Source organism: Crotalus tigris, unplaced genomic scaffold (assembly GCF_016545835.1).
Source record: "Crotalus tigris isolate CLP2741 ecotype Arizona unplaced genomic scaffold, ASM1654583v1 scf7180000017754.2947050, whole genome shotgun sequence".
In the NCBI taxonomy this organism is placed as follows: domain Eukaryota; kingdom Metazoa; phylum Chordata; class Lepidosauria; order Squamata; family Viperidae; genus Crotalus; species Crotalus tigris.
Window position 1 is genome coordinate 924,261 of NW_024096616.1, and position 17,515 is coordinate 941,775.

The 17,515-nt window shown below is 34.6% G+C and overlaps 1 protein-coding gene across 3 annotated transcripts in view; it reads right to left on the minus strand.

Moving 5' to 3' along the window:
• RNF130 (ring finger protein 130) overlaps positions 1-17,515 on the minus strand; it is a 43,487-nt gene that overhangs the window by 13,325 nt on the left and 12,647 nt on the right. For all 3 annotated transcript variants that reach the window (XM_039340860.1, XM_039340859.1, XM_039340861.1), the window contains exons 2-7: positions 16,979-17,173; positions 15,654-15,904; positions 10,413-10,484; positions 7,844-7,926; positions 6,162-6,258; positions 4,743-4,947 (exon numbers count right to left, since the gene is read on the minus strand). In XM_039340860.1, the coding sequence (XP_039196794.1) occupies positions 4,743-4,947; positions 6,162-6,258; positions 7,844-7,926; positions 10,413-10,484; positions 15,654-15,904; positions 16,979-17,173 (903 nt within the window). The remainder of the gene's footprint in view (positions 1-4,742; positions 4,948-6,161; positions 6,259-7,843; positions 7,927-10,412; positions 10,485-15,653; positions 15,905-16,978; positions 17,174-17,515) is intronic.

A 17,515-nucleotide genomic window follows, 5' to 3' on the forward strand; every position in this document is an offset into this window, starting at 1 on the left:
CATTTTAAAATACAAATTTATTCCATTTCTATATTTTTTTAAAATCAGAAAATGGCGCATTATTTTCTAAGTGTAATATAAACATGCAAAACATTAAAAAAATATTAATATGATAGACATAACTTGATTCTTCATTCTGAACTTAGCCCAGTCATATGATTATCATATCCCTATCTATGATTATAGAACTGAGACTGTAGGAAGAACAAACCTGTACTTTCAAGCTAGATATTGACCTTGCAAAAATGAAATGAAAAGACAAAAATTATAATGCTGTAAGTAAAGCTTTCCAGGACCAAATATAATATTTTTACAGAAATCCTCTATGGTAAAGATTTTTGTAACCAATCTGCAAGAAATATAGAAACATAAGTGCAAGCAATACTTCCCTTCTCAAATTACTTGGCTGTCTTCCAAGTATTTTTGTTTTTTATTTTTAATAGAGGAGAATATTTGTAGCTCCGGGCAGAAATGAGGGTCCTTGGTGCTCTCTGAGCTTGACTGTTTTCTTGGATTGATATTACCTAGTTTGGGTCATGAAACATCTGCAATATTTATTTATGAGACTTATATACCGCTTTAAGTGCAAGCACTCTCTAAGCGGTGTACACCAGTAAGCAATGTATATATATATTTACATTGCCCCCAACAATCTGGGTCCTCATTTTACCTACCCTGGAAGGATGGAAGGCTGAGTCAACCTTGAGCCCGTGAGATTTGAACCGCTGACCTGCTGAACACAGTCAGCTAAAGTGGTCTGCAGTACTGCACTCCTCTCATTTAATTGAAATACATTCAATTATTAAAATACTACAGCTGTATTATAGGCTAAATTTGTATCTAATTTAACCAGGTCTTCAAGTTGATGTGACTTTTTGAATCAGACTGAATTGAAGACTCTAATCAAAGCTGATCTCTACACTTGTATAAAATATGTCAAAACTCAAAGTTGCATAGCAAGAACTACAAAGATATTTAATGTATACTACACTTTCCTTGAAAACTGCACTATTAATTGGTAAACTGAAATAGAAACCATGTGTTACTGCTAAACTCATAAGGCTCATAAAATATTTGAACTTTCAGAAAGCAGAATGGGTGGTCTTACTAAATAGTTGCCATAAAGGAAAAGGTTTAGGAAAAAAAGCATCCATTTTTCAGAAGGCAAAATATCACCATTGCTATTATGATTAATTTATTGACCTGCTGAGGAGTATAAAAAAGTAACTTAGAGAAGAAATCATGTACAAGGGATGAATGGGTCCTGAACATCAAATCACCCTACTATGCAAAACACTTTTTTGCAAAAAGCAAACTAGCAATGCTTTGAAAACATCAGCTCACATCAAGATAGTACAAATTCAAAGAAAGAACACTCAGAGAATATAGATAATATTTTGTCAGTTTGATTATTTGTTTTTACTTATAGATCTCGAGGATGTCAACAGATCACATGGAATATTAAATCCTTGTCCCTTTCAGATATTTAAATAGTCCAAAATGTGACTGACCTCAAGTTAAGGTATACAATAAATGCCTCTGTAGGAGTGATATGTTCCCCATCTTATTCTTAAGTAAACTCCCCAAATCATACACTGGATGTAATTATTTCAAGTGTTGCGAGGTGGCCACAGTATGGTCCTAAAGTGTACAACCATTTCCCCCCAACAAAAACCAAAGTAGATTTTGCACGGTATGCCTCTTGTTACAGTCACTGGTCAATGATTTACTAGAGTACCCCCACTGGATCTATTAGTTTGAGTACGTAGGCAATTAGGACTTTCAAATGACTCATTTTTTTGCTGCCATTTTCTCCATTCTAACATCTGCAGGGCTTGTTCCAGCAATATAAAATGCATTAGATGTAATGGATTCAAACAATTTGTCATCATTTAGCACCTGTTGTTCAATAACTGGTCACTTTTTGTTGAATGAGTGGCTTGTCAGTGTATAATCAACACTGAACAAGCAAAGCCAAGACAGAGCATCTAATGATTGTCTAGCTTTAACAATGTAACAAGGTTTATTTAGATTAAAAAGAGTGATACAAGTATTAGAAAAACTTACTACTTGTTAGGCTGGCAGTTAAATTAAAATGCAGGCAAAGCTTAGGACACCCTCTTCCATTTGCAGAATCAAAATACAGATCAGAAATGAAATCTTAAGCAGAATGCAAGATGATTGAATCACTATATAAACCTATATATTTCAGAGTGACCTCAAGTAAAAAAAAATGGATAAAGGTCAGTACCTTCTTTATCAGTGCCTCTGGGAGTTTTGGGAATAATAGAGCTCAAGACACTAACTAATTTGACTGCAAGCATAATAGGTAGTCAGTTTTTCTAATACTTGTATCACTGTCTTTAAATAAACCTCGTTACATTGTTTAAGCTAGACAATGATGAAAGATTAATCTTCTTCTATTTGGATGTATTCGTTGATCATTCACTTCAATATTAAAGAGGAATAGTGCCAGCACCTTTTCTTCTGATAAGCCATTCCACTAAATTTATGGATGGTTGATTGTATTTGCCTCCAGGTTCTATACTAAAGTGGCAGTTTTGGCTGCGTGGATATTTTGTATTAGTTCAAAATCCTCTGTCAAATTATATAACTTGCAAAGTAATATGTGATGATTAACAGGCTGATATGCTGCCAAGAGATCAAAACAGCATGCATGATTTGGCATAGGAGTGAGATTGGCTAAAGGTTCTTTGGACCTGAAGGACCTTTGCCCAATTTCAACAATGCTACAACACTGATTGTCTCCATGTCTTGAATAGCTGTTTCAGACGCTTCTGAACCATTCTGGCAACTATTTTATGATGCCCAATCCAAGATATTTGCTCAATTTCCACATAATTAAGGCCAGAAACTTTACCAGATTTCATATACTTCATGGAATTTGCTACTTCTACCTCTTAAAATACTCATTTGATTCATATTCCTGCCATTTTTCTGTATTCTATTTGGAGACTTGCCATTTAGGGGTACGTGAGGGTATATCAATTCATTTGGCTGTTACATTATGATGTTGTTCTATCTTTTGAGGGTATTTGTTCATCTTTCTAATTGTACTCCAAACTTTCTTCTTGTTGGTTATGTTGGTATTCTCAATTCCCATCTAATGCTAAATCATTTTTAATCAGCATGGCTGTAAGTGGCCATCTACCCACTTGAAGGTAACACCCCCCCCATGTAAAGGCAAGTTGAAATACAGAGGCATGTAGCTACCAATGTTTCATCCTTGACTCTTATCTCCTATAGAAGTAATATCTTCTGGTGTAGTATATTTTAAAATACTTATCTATAATGGGGTGAGCATAATGTAAGATCATGAGTATAATGGTGCCACAGCTTGTTGAGAGGTGCCAAAGTTTAATATTTTTCTGGGTCAGATCTTAGATCTATTATTGCTATGTCAAAATCAGTGATGAAATGCTCAATTCACAAGTGGCAACTGTAACAAGGAGAACTTTCCCTCAATTATGTCTGCTGTACAGTAGCATCCCTTTCTGTCTATGACAGATATCACATTTGGCTTCATCTTGACTACTGCAATCCATTGTATAAGGGCCTACCCTTGAAAATGGTCTTAAAGTTGCAATTAGTACAAAATGCAGTAACTAAGTTGCCGATTGGTACAAGATATAGAGATCATATGATCTTATACTGAAAGGTCATTTGCTTCCTGGGCACCTCCTAAGAAGCCGATATTGACTTTTCCCATTAATAACCTATTGGTCAGTAACATCAAGAGGCCAGGCTCTTCTGAAGAAGCCCTGCAGCCAGAGGCTTGAATTTCTAACACAGGGGCATTTTTTTTTCTTTTTTGTGTTGTTTTCAACCTACATTCCATTGGGATATATAGTCTCCACTTTCTCAGCATTTAGGAATTCTGTAAATATGAACCTCCTCTGCCAGACTTCTAATTAATTGATTTAATTATACTTTTAATGCTAATTTTAACTTATTCTCTTAAATTTTTTTTTGTTCTCTTTTTTGCTTTTAAAATTTTGGTAGCCAGTTTGAACTTTTACCAGAAAAGAAAGTTGAGGTAAAACTAAATAATAAAAAGTATGTATTAGCTCTGTTTGCTTTGATTGTTCCCCAACGTCACTTCCTTCAGTTTATCTTTCTCTTCCCCCCCCCCCCTATGTTGTTCAGCATTCATGAAATAATTTTTATATCAACCAGTGCCCATGTGGATCCTAGACCCAGAAATAAGTATGGGGCTGGAACTATATTTTCCAGTATACTAATCTCCCATTTTTAATTACAAAACATTAAAAGATATGGCACAGAAAGCCTGGAAAGCACCATCATTTACATCAAGGTTATCCTCACAAATTGTTTAGTCTTTCAAAGCCCAAGGTAGCAAACGATGACATATTGGATAAAGTTGAACTTCAGATTCCATCAGGCCTAGCAAGTAAGGCCAAGAGTGAGGCATGATTCAGTCCAACAACATTTGCAAAGTGACACCTTGCTGTCTCTTGATTTAAACAATAAGTCCTCCTTAATGATATGCAACAATTGTTGATTATTATATTTTGTCAGAAATATTTTTGAGTTCAATATTTTGAGGTTGGTTCTATTAAGATTTAACTTTGATCATAATAACATTTCGTATTTTCCTTAATTTGGTACATTCTATAAAATTATGTGTATTATGTTAAAGAGAAACAAGTCTAAAGCAACACAAGAGCAATGAATCTTATATTAAGACAAATTTTACTTACTAGTTACAGCAATATTGATCTCGCCTGTCCTTGGAGTCAGCTCTCCATCCTGGGGAAATTGTGATATACCAGAAGTACGTAGGGGTTCAAGAGTGAGTGAGCTGTCACTGCTAAGGTCACCAAGTACTGATCTCCTGTTACCTAGCTGGCTTCTGGTTAGCCTTTCCATGTCAAAGGCCATATTGTCAGCACATGGTACATTTGTCTGAAAATAAGTATTGCCATATAAATGTATACTATTTTTACACTGCCAGCAAAATTATACATTCATGAGATAGTATCATGAAATTTAAAACATAAATACCGACACCAAATGGGGATCCCATCCATTAAGAACTTGGTTCAAAATATTATCAAATTGAGCATTCCCCCCCCCAATGTTTATTCCCAGTTATGTGCGTGTCTTTCTTCATTATACAATCTATTAATTAATCAAACTTTTTTTAGAGGTCACAAACAGCAGTATACAAACAAAATAACCAACAAAATAGGCGGCATTACATTCTCTTCAACTTTATTCATAATCTCTCATCCCCAATAGAGATGGCCATTTTCCAAGTGGAGTTATGTTTTAATTTGGTGATGTCATAAATGTGACAAAGAAATTCAGTCTATTTTTTTAAATCTGGGAGGTTTAACAATGCAAATCAGATTTAATCTCTTTAATCTTTTTTCACTTTACACTTTAAGTGTAACATTTGTGTTTCCTGCCACAAATTGGTAGGTTGCGCCTGGATTCAGCTACATGATCTGAAAGTGCTCTATGAGCCATAAAATGTGGTTTGTACTGATTTTAGGATGCTCATATGGTTTGTACTGATTTTAGGATGCTCAGTTAAATACTGCAAAAGTATTTATCTTAATTTAATTTGCCCCATTTAGTTTATTTGCAGTTTTTCACAAGAGTAAAGAGCAAAAATAGAATATATTAATCTCAGGCTAAAATAAATATTTTTCATTGGGTGCATTAATGAAGGTTGCCTTGGTTTCTATCACCAACAACCCAGAAATAGTAAATACGTCTTTAAAGTACGGAAATTAGATTAAAGTCTGTTTCTTTAATGGATTAGTCTAGTTTAAAGATGTTTTAATAGAATAAATTTGTTTTGTGAAATAGGTATTTTATAGAAAATAACAATTACTTAAAGGTTTCTTATGTCAAAATAACCAAGTTTAATTTTGGCTTTTTCATGACTAAGGATTTTTAGCAGAAAATGTCAAACTGTAACTAATAAAAACAATCCTGAATGATCAAAGGTTTTTTGAGTTATTACTTCCAAATGTACTGTTGGGATAGCATGGCTGTTTCATGCAAACCACTAACGCATCTTGGAACTTCTGTCTCTTGTTAGTGAATTTGTGATTTGAAGTATTTTAGAATGCATACTTCAATAGTATTTTCTGTAAGCTTCAACTCACCACAATTCCCAAGGCCTTCAAAATATTCAGTTTACACATAGGACAGGTACAGTGTTCACTTAACCATGGGTCTACACAGGTTTTATGAAAAACATGCCTAAAAATAAATGGGAATAATTGTAAACCATTAATATATGGCAGAGGTTATAATACTGTTGATTAGAATTCTGAATAATTTGTCTGGGAATTTTAATAAACTGACATTTGTACTTTTAGCTATATTAGTATATACATTTTAACTGGAACTTGTGCATTGCATATTTCAAATATATTTTTGCTTCTATTGTTATTTTTCTGAAAGAAAAAAGTAAACATGAAGAAAGAAGTAAATGAGCTAATACCTGGCTATGTAAGGCTTACTAATGAAAAATATTTCACAGTTGTATACAAATTGCTCCTTCTTTTATATTGCCCAAAATATGTATGGCTATATATAATAATTCATTTGGCTCTATCTTGTGTTTATTCTTCTGCCTTATCTTTAAGCAATAATCTCATCGCTAGATTGCCTCATTCTATTTCTTTTTTTCTTACTCTGTCACTCACACTTAGCAACGAAGAACCATGTAACATAAATGTAGATAAAGTACAAGAAGTTTGTTCCTGGACCTTTATCTATAATAATTTTGTAGATATCTGTTTGCTTTATTTATGGAAATGATTTTGAGATTGTTATTAAGTGCAGTAATTTAATAATTTAATTGCCACCTCACAATATAGAGTCTCCATTCAATTCCCAGTCCAATCCAATCAGTAGGTTCCATGGAGTTCCACTTAAAGAGAAACTGTATATCTGTGGCAGTCCTTTCTGCAGACTATAGTTTGCAATCAAAAGGATATGTGCAATGTCTTCCGCAACTTAAGCCAAGGGCTAAGAAAAGAAACTTGCGCAAACGGATTCACATATCCTGTTCACATTTATACCATCAGCAGTTAAAAGTCATCAAAATGTAAATGGAAGAATGTATTAGTCAAGTGTATTTGCTTTTGTAAATTATCACAGCTTTTGGGGTATACAGGACTATTTTTACTTGCCTTATATGGGAGAATTAGCTTTTATTCTTTATTATTTTATTATTATTATTTATTTAAATGTATTGGCCACCTAATTCTAGTGGACTGGGGCAGTGTACCAAAGTAGAAAAAAAAACATAAAACAACCACTTTAAATATTCTAAAAGTGCAAGATAGAAGAAAGAACTACCTAAGAATGAAAAAGAAATATAAAAAAACAATTATTATCTGGATAACATAGTCAACCTTGCATGTTTTGATAAGTCCCTATAAAGTTGAAAGCTCAAGCCTAACAGTAAATGGGAGACTGGAATAGCAATGGAAGGCTTCATATATGAAAGATGACCTCAAACGTGAACAGGATATACACACACACACACACATATATATATAGTCGTACCAATAAAGGAGAATATTTGTAGCTCAGGATTGAAATGGGGTCCTTGGTGGTCCCTGAACTTGGTTGTTTTCTTACAGATATTTCATTACCCAAACTAGATAACATCATCAGTGCACTGATGAAAATAGTCATGCTCATCAGAAGAAAATCATAACTAAGGCCCCCTAAGCCCAGGAAGCTAATGACAGGAGTAGCAAAACAATTTTAAAATGCAATTAATTTATTTTGTAGAATAAAACAAATATCAAAAGAGAAACTATTGGCTTACTTGCATGGCAGAATGCGTACAACATCATTTTGCTTATAGCTTTCAATGCAAACAGCGCAGTGATCAAAGTCTGGATCTGTTTCCTAAAATGAACAGAGTGAAAATTCCAGTAAGATCTACCGGTATCTACAGCAGATACTTATAGCAAGCAGCCAATGAGCAGAAGGGCTGAAACTATTCCAGGAAGAATGTTTATTTACTTACTAGATTTCTATTTCACCTTTCTTCCAGAAGCTCAAGGGAACTTATTTTAGAATCTCTCATTTTTATTCCCATGTCAGATTTTGCCAGGCATAGCTATCAAGTGTTTAGAAACCCAGTTTCACATATAGTAGCAGAAGCTTCACAGCCTTTAATATGGCTAAGATAAATTCTTTACTGCAAGTAGGAAAAAGGTCTTACATATGCAGAAAATCTGTTTACTGGAGAACACAGGATCAAGCCCTGTATGCATAAATCGGTCTCAAGGTTTAAATCTGAGACCTTTTCCTTCCTCCTTTTTGAAATCTGAGCATAAGCAACCGCCCATTTCAGGTTTATATATCAGCTCTGTTTTGCCTGAAATTGCAGAGTCCTGCCTACTTCAGTTTTTCCATCCTGAGAGCCAGAATATGATATAGAGAGATCATAAAAATAAATCATACGATTTTTATTTAATACAATCTGAATTAATTATCATCCTATTATTAAAGGGAAGTACTTCTCACACAAAATTTGAAACATTAGTTACAGATCCCTTACGAAAGTTCCACTGATGCAACTACTGCAGTGGTAAAAAGGAACACATGTCCTAAAAGCTGGGTTGTTCAAACAAATATCTTTCTGCTGCCCAATTCTGTATAATCTTAAATGTCTTTCCTGAGTTACAAAATTTATCGGTAGGACTGTACAAATACTAGGACTAAAGAAAGAATTTCCCATTTAACGTATAAACAAGCCTTTCTTTGACAAATAACAGCTATGTACTGCCCACATCAATCTGCAATCATGTTTCTAAAACCATGATTTTATGATTTCAGGACCTTTATTTTAGATTATAATCTTCAATTGTGGCATACATAATGTGTACATTTCTTAGTATAAGAAAAAAAAACCCTTCCCCCTGCCATAACATTAGCAATCTCAGTGTTTGAAATAGAGAACTACTATTTCATACTCTGAATTTTGATTGTCAATACTGATGAATGGCAGATATATGTCTGCCAACAGTAAGCACATCTGCTGCTGCTTCTTGCATGATAATCTTGATGTCTTTTTATCTTGGATTTACCTCCCTGTAAAGAAAACTCCAAAACATGCCTTAGCACATTTTTGCTATTAAACTTTCCCTTAATAAAGGTGCTACAGGACAATAAAGTTTGTGACAATTCAACAACAAAAACTAGAACTGATTTGCATACACAGAGAAGCCTTATTTATTTTTTTCCCAGAAAAACCGCACTGGATCAAAGCCTGACTGGTATATTTCCTGATAAACTCCTAGTAGTCTTGTATATGATAAATAGAAACAGAGGTATTACAAACAGCAATTAGTAAGTAAAAATTATGAATGGTAATAAAGTACCGTGTTTCCCTGAAAATAAGACCTAACTCCAGAATCAAGCTATGGAGGGGGTGGGGGTAGAGCTGCCCCACGCACCCCGCACTCGCTTACCATAAGACCGCTACAGCCAGACCTCCCATGCCCCAACACTTGTCATGCCGCTGCTCGAATTCTTCTGTGGCCGCTTGCGGCTGCATGCTAACTGGCGCATTGCATTGGTTCATCTGCCCACGGCAGGATGCTGTGTGGCTCGTCGCAACAGTGCTGTGACTTGTGGCAGGCCACATGTTGCATCATGCCGGTGCCTCCACTCGCACGCACCATGGCACAAAACACCACACAGCTTCCTGCAGCGAGCAGCGTGACAAGCTACACGGCCTCCTGCTGTGAGTGGTGGCACCGGCGTGATGCGCCATGTGGCATGCAGCCGCAAGCAGTTGCAGAAGAACTTGGGCAGCAGTGCAACAGGTGTTGGGACGTGGGAAGCCTGGCTGCAGCGGTCCTAAGGTAAGCAGGTAAAATATCTCCCAAAAATAAGACCTGGTGCCTCTTTTGGAGGCAAAAAAATATAAGACCCAATCTAATTTTTGGAGAAACACAGTATAAAATAGTAAGTCAATATCAATTATGTAAAACTTATTTCAAAATTAGTTTAATCATTTATTACTTTTGTGCCCATCTTTCCTTCAGGAACTCAACAGGTTATACAAGGCACTCGGTGAACTTCCATGGCTGAGGATAAACTTGAACCTGACTCTCCCCAATGCCAAACTAACACCATAATTACTACACAACCTTGCTCCCACAGATCAGCAAGAGCAAATGGGTATATGAAAATTTAAAATAACCTTTCTGGCTGTAAAGGGCATAACTAGGGCAATAGGAAAAATATACATAAGCAGAGGAGATAGCTCTGTGAATAATTACTGAAAAATGGACCAATCACTGAAGTTAAGTAAATAAACTGGAAAGAAGACACAGCCAAAGACTAATGACAGATTTTCTAATAAAGTAACAGAGTGATACCTTATCACCTTTCTTTACAGTTCTTGCTGTTAGTTTACCAACAGCTTTTTTGGCAGCATCTCCAAGACGACGCTTTGAAGAAAAAAAAAGGAAACAGTGATTAAGTATTACAAAAACTGTACTTCTTACATTTGCTTTGATGCTTATACTGGATGGTACTTTATAATATTTCAGTTATTTTATCTATCCATCCACACACAGACATACATTCTAGGGGGATTTGGAAATAGTATGTGTACAACAAGGATATTTTTGTAATTAAAATCTCTTTAACCAAAAATGTGAATCTCTTATTTTATGGAATCCAAATTAGTAACAATGTAGACTGCTGTATGCAACATAGTCCTCAACATGCCATTTAAATACAAGTCCAAGGGAAGCTCCAGTTAGTCTACTATAGATAATGCTTCATTTCAGTCTAATCTTTCTGTGAAGAACTTTTCAACCTGTCAAATCTTTCTCTAAAATCTTTCCATTAAAAATAAATAAATAAATAAACCCCCCCTTTTATCCCAATTTTACTAATTTTTAAATTTTTGTATCTGCATTGTTGTATCTTGGTTATTATTAGGAAAACATTTTTATGCCATGTCACTACCTACCAATCTGGGCCTAGTTAGTTAGGGTTGCATGTATTCTATACAAGCAGTATTTTTAAATCTGTGAACCTCAGCTAAAGAAATTATTTTGTATGATCATTACATGCATTGTGGGCATGTGCATCAGCTACATGCAACCACAGCATTAACAGCTGTTTTCTCCTTTAAAACGGCTAAACATTTTCAACTGTTCTTTAGCTGTTGCTATTTTTTCATGAAAGTTTAATAAGACAAGCTTTTTAAACCATATAAAATGTTCATTAAGTTTCTTCAACCTTTGTAAAATACTGGAGAAAGAAAAGGTCTTAAGTTTTTAACCTATAGAATAACTATTTGATATGGATATCTCAAATGTAGACTACTGTATATATGGGATCACTGCGTTCCAAGTGCTTACATGATATATTTTTCAAATGGCAAAGAGATGAAAAAATGAATTTTGAAAATAGAAATAATTAAACACTATAAACAGATATTTTAGTTAGATAAAATGACTTCATCGCTATTGGAATGGGTAATATAAATAAGATGAAAAACAGTATGGTACCTGACTTCCCACACCTTCCCAATAACAATGTCAAAACAAGAACATTTGAACACATTGGCAAAATCTACAGAATATTTTGTATATTTTATATCATGACCAAATTTGTTTTTTAAAATGTCTTTCTAATGCATTCTATTTTAAAAATCTCTGCATACAAATGTACATATTTGTAACAATACTATTTAAAAAGTGTTGACTTTGGAACAATATGGAAGTTTTAGTGTTAGCCTGAAGAAACAGAACAATATTATTTGATACTTCCTTTCAGAAGTATTTCCATAATATAATGTATTGTTATCATGGGATAGCAATAAATCAGTTAAACTGTATTTATTGAAACTTTGTTATCACTGCTATTGCTATTAGCAGATGTAAGTCTAACATGTGCACTCTTACTTAGAGGTGTAATCCTTTTTCATTCAACTATATGTATATATTTTAACACCCTTTCCCATTTCAATAAAACTTTTCTTGAAAATATTACCAGTTTAATATTCCCCTTTAAAGACACACTTCTTGTAGCTAACCCATCACAGCTATAAGCCAGTAAATCCTGTCAGAATAGAAATTATTTTAAGGTAGTGATTATTTTTAGGTAATTGCACACTCCAATTACATGCATGTTGTAATTGGAGAGGAGATACCAAAGACATAAGCTTCTGAAGTTCATGAAATATGAAACTCACATACTACTGTTTCCCGTTTGCTTTAATTAATATCTGAAGGATTTCTGATGTACATCATGAATTCTGATGTAGGAAGATAGGCTTTATTTATTTGTTCCCTATCATGAGGCTACTCTAGAGAGCTTATAAAAAATAAAAAGGAAGAAATGAAAAGAGTGTGAACAGAAGTAAGATAATAGAATAAAATAAACAATGAAAAATAACTCAACGAGAAATATAACTATATGATCATGGCTGTTTTGTATACAAGCAAGGGAACTACAATAATCAATATTCAAAGTAAAAAATCCATCTCAGTTTCTGATGGAGACAATGAGAATTGCAAAGGATTTTCTAATATTATTAGTCTAGAAGGATTTTTAAACATGAACAAAGTCTACTGCTTTTTCAAGGGGGATGTTTTGCTGATAATTGACCGAATAAACAGTATTTTATTTCACAAGAGATCCTGGGTCTTCTGCATGGGAGTGCTAAAATTCTCTTATCTAATGTGAAAGCCAGGAAAAAAGATATCCAGCTCAAGGACAAAGAATGAAGCAGAAGAGAGAATATATCTGCAATGATTGCTCAGGGAATGAGAGAAGTAAGGTAGGGAAAACCTATTTTGGTGCCAGTTACTGGCAGAATCTCTGGATTAGACAACTAATACCTTTCGTCTCCATAAAGGAAAAATGCTCTATAGCAGTGTTTCTCAACCTTGACAATTTTAAGGCATGTGGACTTCAACTCCCAGAATCTCACAGCCAGCAATGCTGGCTGTGGAATTCTGGGAGTTGAAGTCCACATGCCTTAAAATTGTCAAGGTTGAGAAACACTGCTCTGTAGCCTGTATCCATTGTGGTATGACTGCCAGCTAGAAAGTATCTTCCCCAACTTCCCTCCTGTGAAGGGAACCAGGGGAAAAAATTGCAGTGCCCTGAATCCCCTCTTCCTTCAGGATTGCAGAATTTCTTCTCCTGGGTTAAAATGCCCCTTATACCACAGCAGTTAATTGTTATAAAGAGTGCTTGGATATTTATATTTAGGCAGCTAATAACAACATTGTATCCCACAACAGTTTGAATGACAAAGCACTTTTTCTCAACCAATAGTCTGATTTTTTTATAAGTATTTCTCCAGCACTCTAAAGAATAAGTGAAGTTCACATAGAATAAACCAATTTTATGTCACTATTGTTTCTTTCTTTCTCTGCTGGTGCTCTTCAAATCTGTTCATCAAATTCCCATTCCTCAACTTACAACCACAACTGGGACCAGAATTTCCAAGGAGGTAGTTGTGAGTCACATCTTTTTTATGACCTTTTTTTGCCAAGGCTGTTAAGCAAATCACTGCAATTGTTAAGTGAATCATGTGGTTGGTTAAGCGAACCTGGATTTCCCCATTGACTTTGCTTGTTGGAAGCAGCTGGGAAGGTTGCAAATGGTGATTTCATGATCCTGGAATGCTATCATAAATAGATGCGGATTGCCAAGTGCCCAAATTTTGGCCATGTGACTATGAGGATGTTGTGACTGTTGTAAGTTTGAGGACTGGCCACGTCACTTTTTTCATTGCCGTTATAACTTTGAAGAGTTACTAAATGAATGGTTGTTAAGTTGAGGAATACTTGTATACTAGATCAGAGGTCCCCAACCTTTTGGGCACCAGGGAATGTTCCGTGGAGAGAAGTTTTTCCGCTGACCGGAGTGTGCATGGTTTTGTCTGCTGTTGCATCCCACGGATGGGGCTTTGCTCATTTGTGCAGACTGGTTGCTGGCATGCCGCGGACAGGTACTGGTCCACGGATCGGGGGTTGGAGACCCCTGTATTAGATTAAGTATTAATGGCAAACAAGGGGAAAGTTATCCATTGTGTATGGAGGGAATTGGCTAAGACACCAAAAGCTTATATTTTGTGGAAAAATGAAATGCCCAATTGGTCTATGCTAATGTAAACAGTTAATGTGCACTCAGTATAACATATAATTACTAAGCTTTAAAACTAAGGAACAATTATTGAAAAAAAATCAACAAAACTTCGTTTGTGTTTGTGTATGTGTGCATGTAGAGAGAGGCAGATCTATATACAGTCATGAATATATATTTATGTGCACATATGAAAAATAGTAATTACATTCTAGTAAGGAACTTTCAAAACTAAAAAGAATTAACTCCTCTTCCTACCGATTTCAATATGCTCCAACTCTTAGTCCAATATGTTTGTGCAGTTTATTTTTAGATGGGAGTTCTATCAGTCATTTTATCTCAAATGCCTCAAATTTGCAGCTGACATTGTAGAAATTTAATAGAGGAAAGCTGCATATACAATGGCAGACCAGTGCTTGCATATAACCATGTTTTATTCTTTTTCGTGAAACTGAATGGGTGCAACTAACTGTTGTTGGAATTCCAAGTGCAGACCTAGCTAATATTTGGAGACCACAAGAAAACCTCAGGATTTTCAGCTGGAGTTGGAAGTAAAAAACCAAAAGAAGACATGAGGAAATGAAATCCACTTTTATATTGTTACCAAGAAAACTATAGGGATAGTTTAATTCATGAAGTTTTATATCACAGAATGTGTTTAAGTTTGACTTGAGTTTTTAAAGTTTGACTCTAACTAAAGCAGCATTCTAGATTGTCAGTTATCAGTGATCTTAGTATTCAAGCTCCTTTCAATCCAAGATATTCCAATTCAAATTAACTACAGTACTTTAACATAGAGCCATAGTTTCTCTGAGATAAAAAGAAAACTAAGGAATAGTATAAAAGAAAAGATCTTTTTTCAATATAGCTTTGATATTGCTAGTAAATACAGTATATTTACAATGTTTTTAATGCCAGAGAAATGACACCTGCATTTCACATCCATAAAAGTAAAGACTGCATTACAGTCCAACTGACACAAAATTAATCCTTAACAAATTGTACTTTTCAGAACAATTAACAGAATCTGTTCTGTCTTTAATAATGATTCTGTTTGTCCTTATCCCTTAAAAACATCAGCTTAAAGTTCCAAATGAACTTCCTTACAATTTAATGGGCAAATATAGGAGCATCCATTCTAAAGTAGAATAGAACTTTTCATGAGTATGGTAATGCTATTCTTTCAAAACCCTTCAAAGGTAGCCCATTCAGAGTGATTTTTTTTTTTGCTGAACAACAATAATACATAGTTACTGTGATTGATTTCATTCTTTTTACCAGAAACAGAGTTATTTTACAACATTAAAAACAGAATGGAGAAATAGCTCACCTAAGCAGGAGACCTTTTAAAGTTAATACATTTCCTGCAACAAAAGCATTGTTTTTGTTTTATAAATTAAAAAAACTAAACATTCAGCAAAGCTCCTTTTGCATTCTTAGTATACATACATATTTTTATCAAGGCATTGATAAAATTTCAAATTCTTTATGATTAGAATGATTACCTGATTTCGATCACGTGCACTGGTATATCTAATCTTCTGAATGAAATAAAATATTAGCCATGCTGAAGAAATTATCATCAAAACTATAAATGATACGGATACAAAGACAAGGGAACTTCGATTAACATTTTTGCTTGGATGGCGTGTTCCCACGGCTATTGCAATTAGGACGGACATATTTTTTTCTAAATAATTCAAGATTTCTTTAACCTTCATTTCAGTGATCATGACCGTAACAATGTCTCCAGTTCCTATAATAAACAAATAAATATACAGGAGAAACCATTTGAGTGATATGCTAATATACATACATAGTGCTATATTAGAAAGCAAGAACTCTTATTAAATTTAGGGTCTTTTAAAAAGCTATAATTAGTAACATAAGAAACTAAGAAATAATCAAAATCTTCTAAGTAATATATTCATATATGTCACAAGTATCTCCTTACTATAATTTAATTTCAGAATGATATATTGTATATTTTAACTGCTAATTATAATATCTTCCTTCTATGATTAGGGCCTTGACGAGGCGAAGGGGCTTGTATGGGTAAATGAAATCATGGACTATGTCTTCAGACATATATATATGTTCAGAAAGGTAACCCAAGGCGAACAAGCCATGATAGATACCCCAGACTAACACCGATCACATCTGCCAACCCGCATTGGACCAGGGTGGCAGAGTATGGTCTCAGTTTCTTTCTACAAGACATGGAACTTACTCCAATGTAAGGCAGCACCGAAAAGAAGAAATTAAACAAGAGGAATAATTTTGAAAATGCAACAATTTCAAAATACTGGCTTTATGAATTCCCATGTGAACAAGAGTCAGAAATTCAGGAAAACTGTAACACTGGACAGTTAGCAGAAAAGAACTTTCATTATGGATCAAACTCTTCCTTGCTGAAAAGGCCCAATGAAAGCATGCTTACAAATTATATACATTTATTCTAATATATTAGTGTGTGAAAAGTCATAGGAAAAAATATCTTAAAAAGCCAGAATTCAAAGTCATCTGATAGTATTGACTGGAAAAAGGTTGAAGACCAACAACAGCAGTAATTATTAACTAAGATATTTAATTATTACAAAATAAACTGACAACATAACCACTGTTAAACTTTCACTTCAAATCCACTCCCATCAAGGTAAACTGTAGGAATAGGGAGTAGGGCATTACTTGGTTCAGAATAACAACCAGTAACATTTATTTATATAATTGATCACAACCTGTAGTTTTAATTAAATATACTTTTTAAAAGCTCCAAATAACAGATGAAATTGACTGAGCTGAAAGAAAGGTCTGGTATCTTAGTTCTTACCTTGATGAGTCATGGTAACAGGCTCATTGCCAGATACATTGTTGTAAATCACAACAGCTGAAGCATTATGTGAAGCTGCTCGCAGAATTTTTTGTTTAAATGTACAATTTCCTCGCTGCAGTAGAGCAATCCACTGCTTTGTATTTGGAGGAATCTGAAACCGTGTTCGTGGATCGCATCCTAAACGATCTGGAACTAAAAATATAGAATAGAGATTCTAATTTAATGATGTAATTCAAACGAAAGTCCCATGATACACTGACTAAAATATTTTCTAATTACCAAACCACATCAATTAGCATAATTTCCAAAGAGAATGGGGGGGAATGTTCCAAAGGGCAGGGGCAGCAGCCAAGAAGGCTCTCTTTCTGGACCCCACCAATTAAAATTCTTTAACTGACAGAGTCCCTGCCTGACTGGATGGGTCAGGCTGATGTAAAAATGGTTCCACATGTAGCATGGCCCCATACCATCGAGGGCTTTAAGGTCACAATCAATACCTTTAACTGGATCTGGCAACAAACTGGCACCCAATGC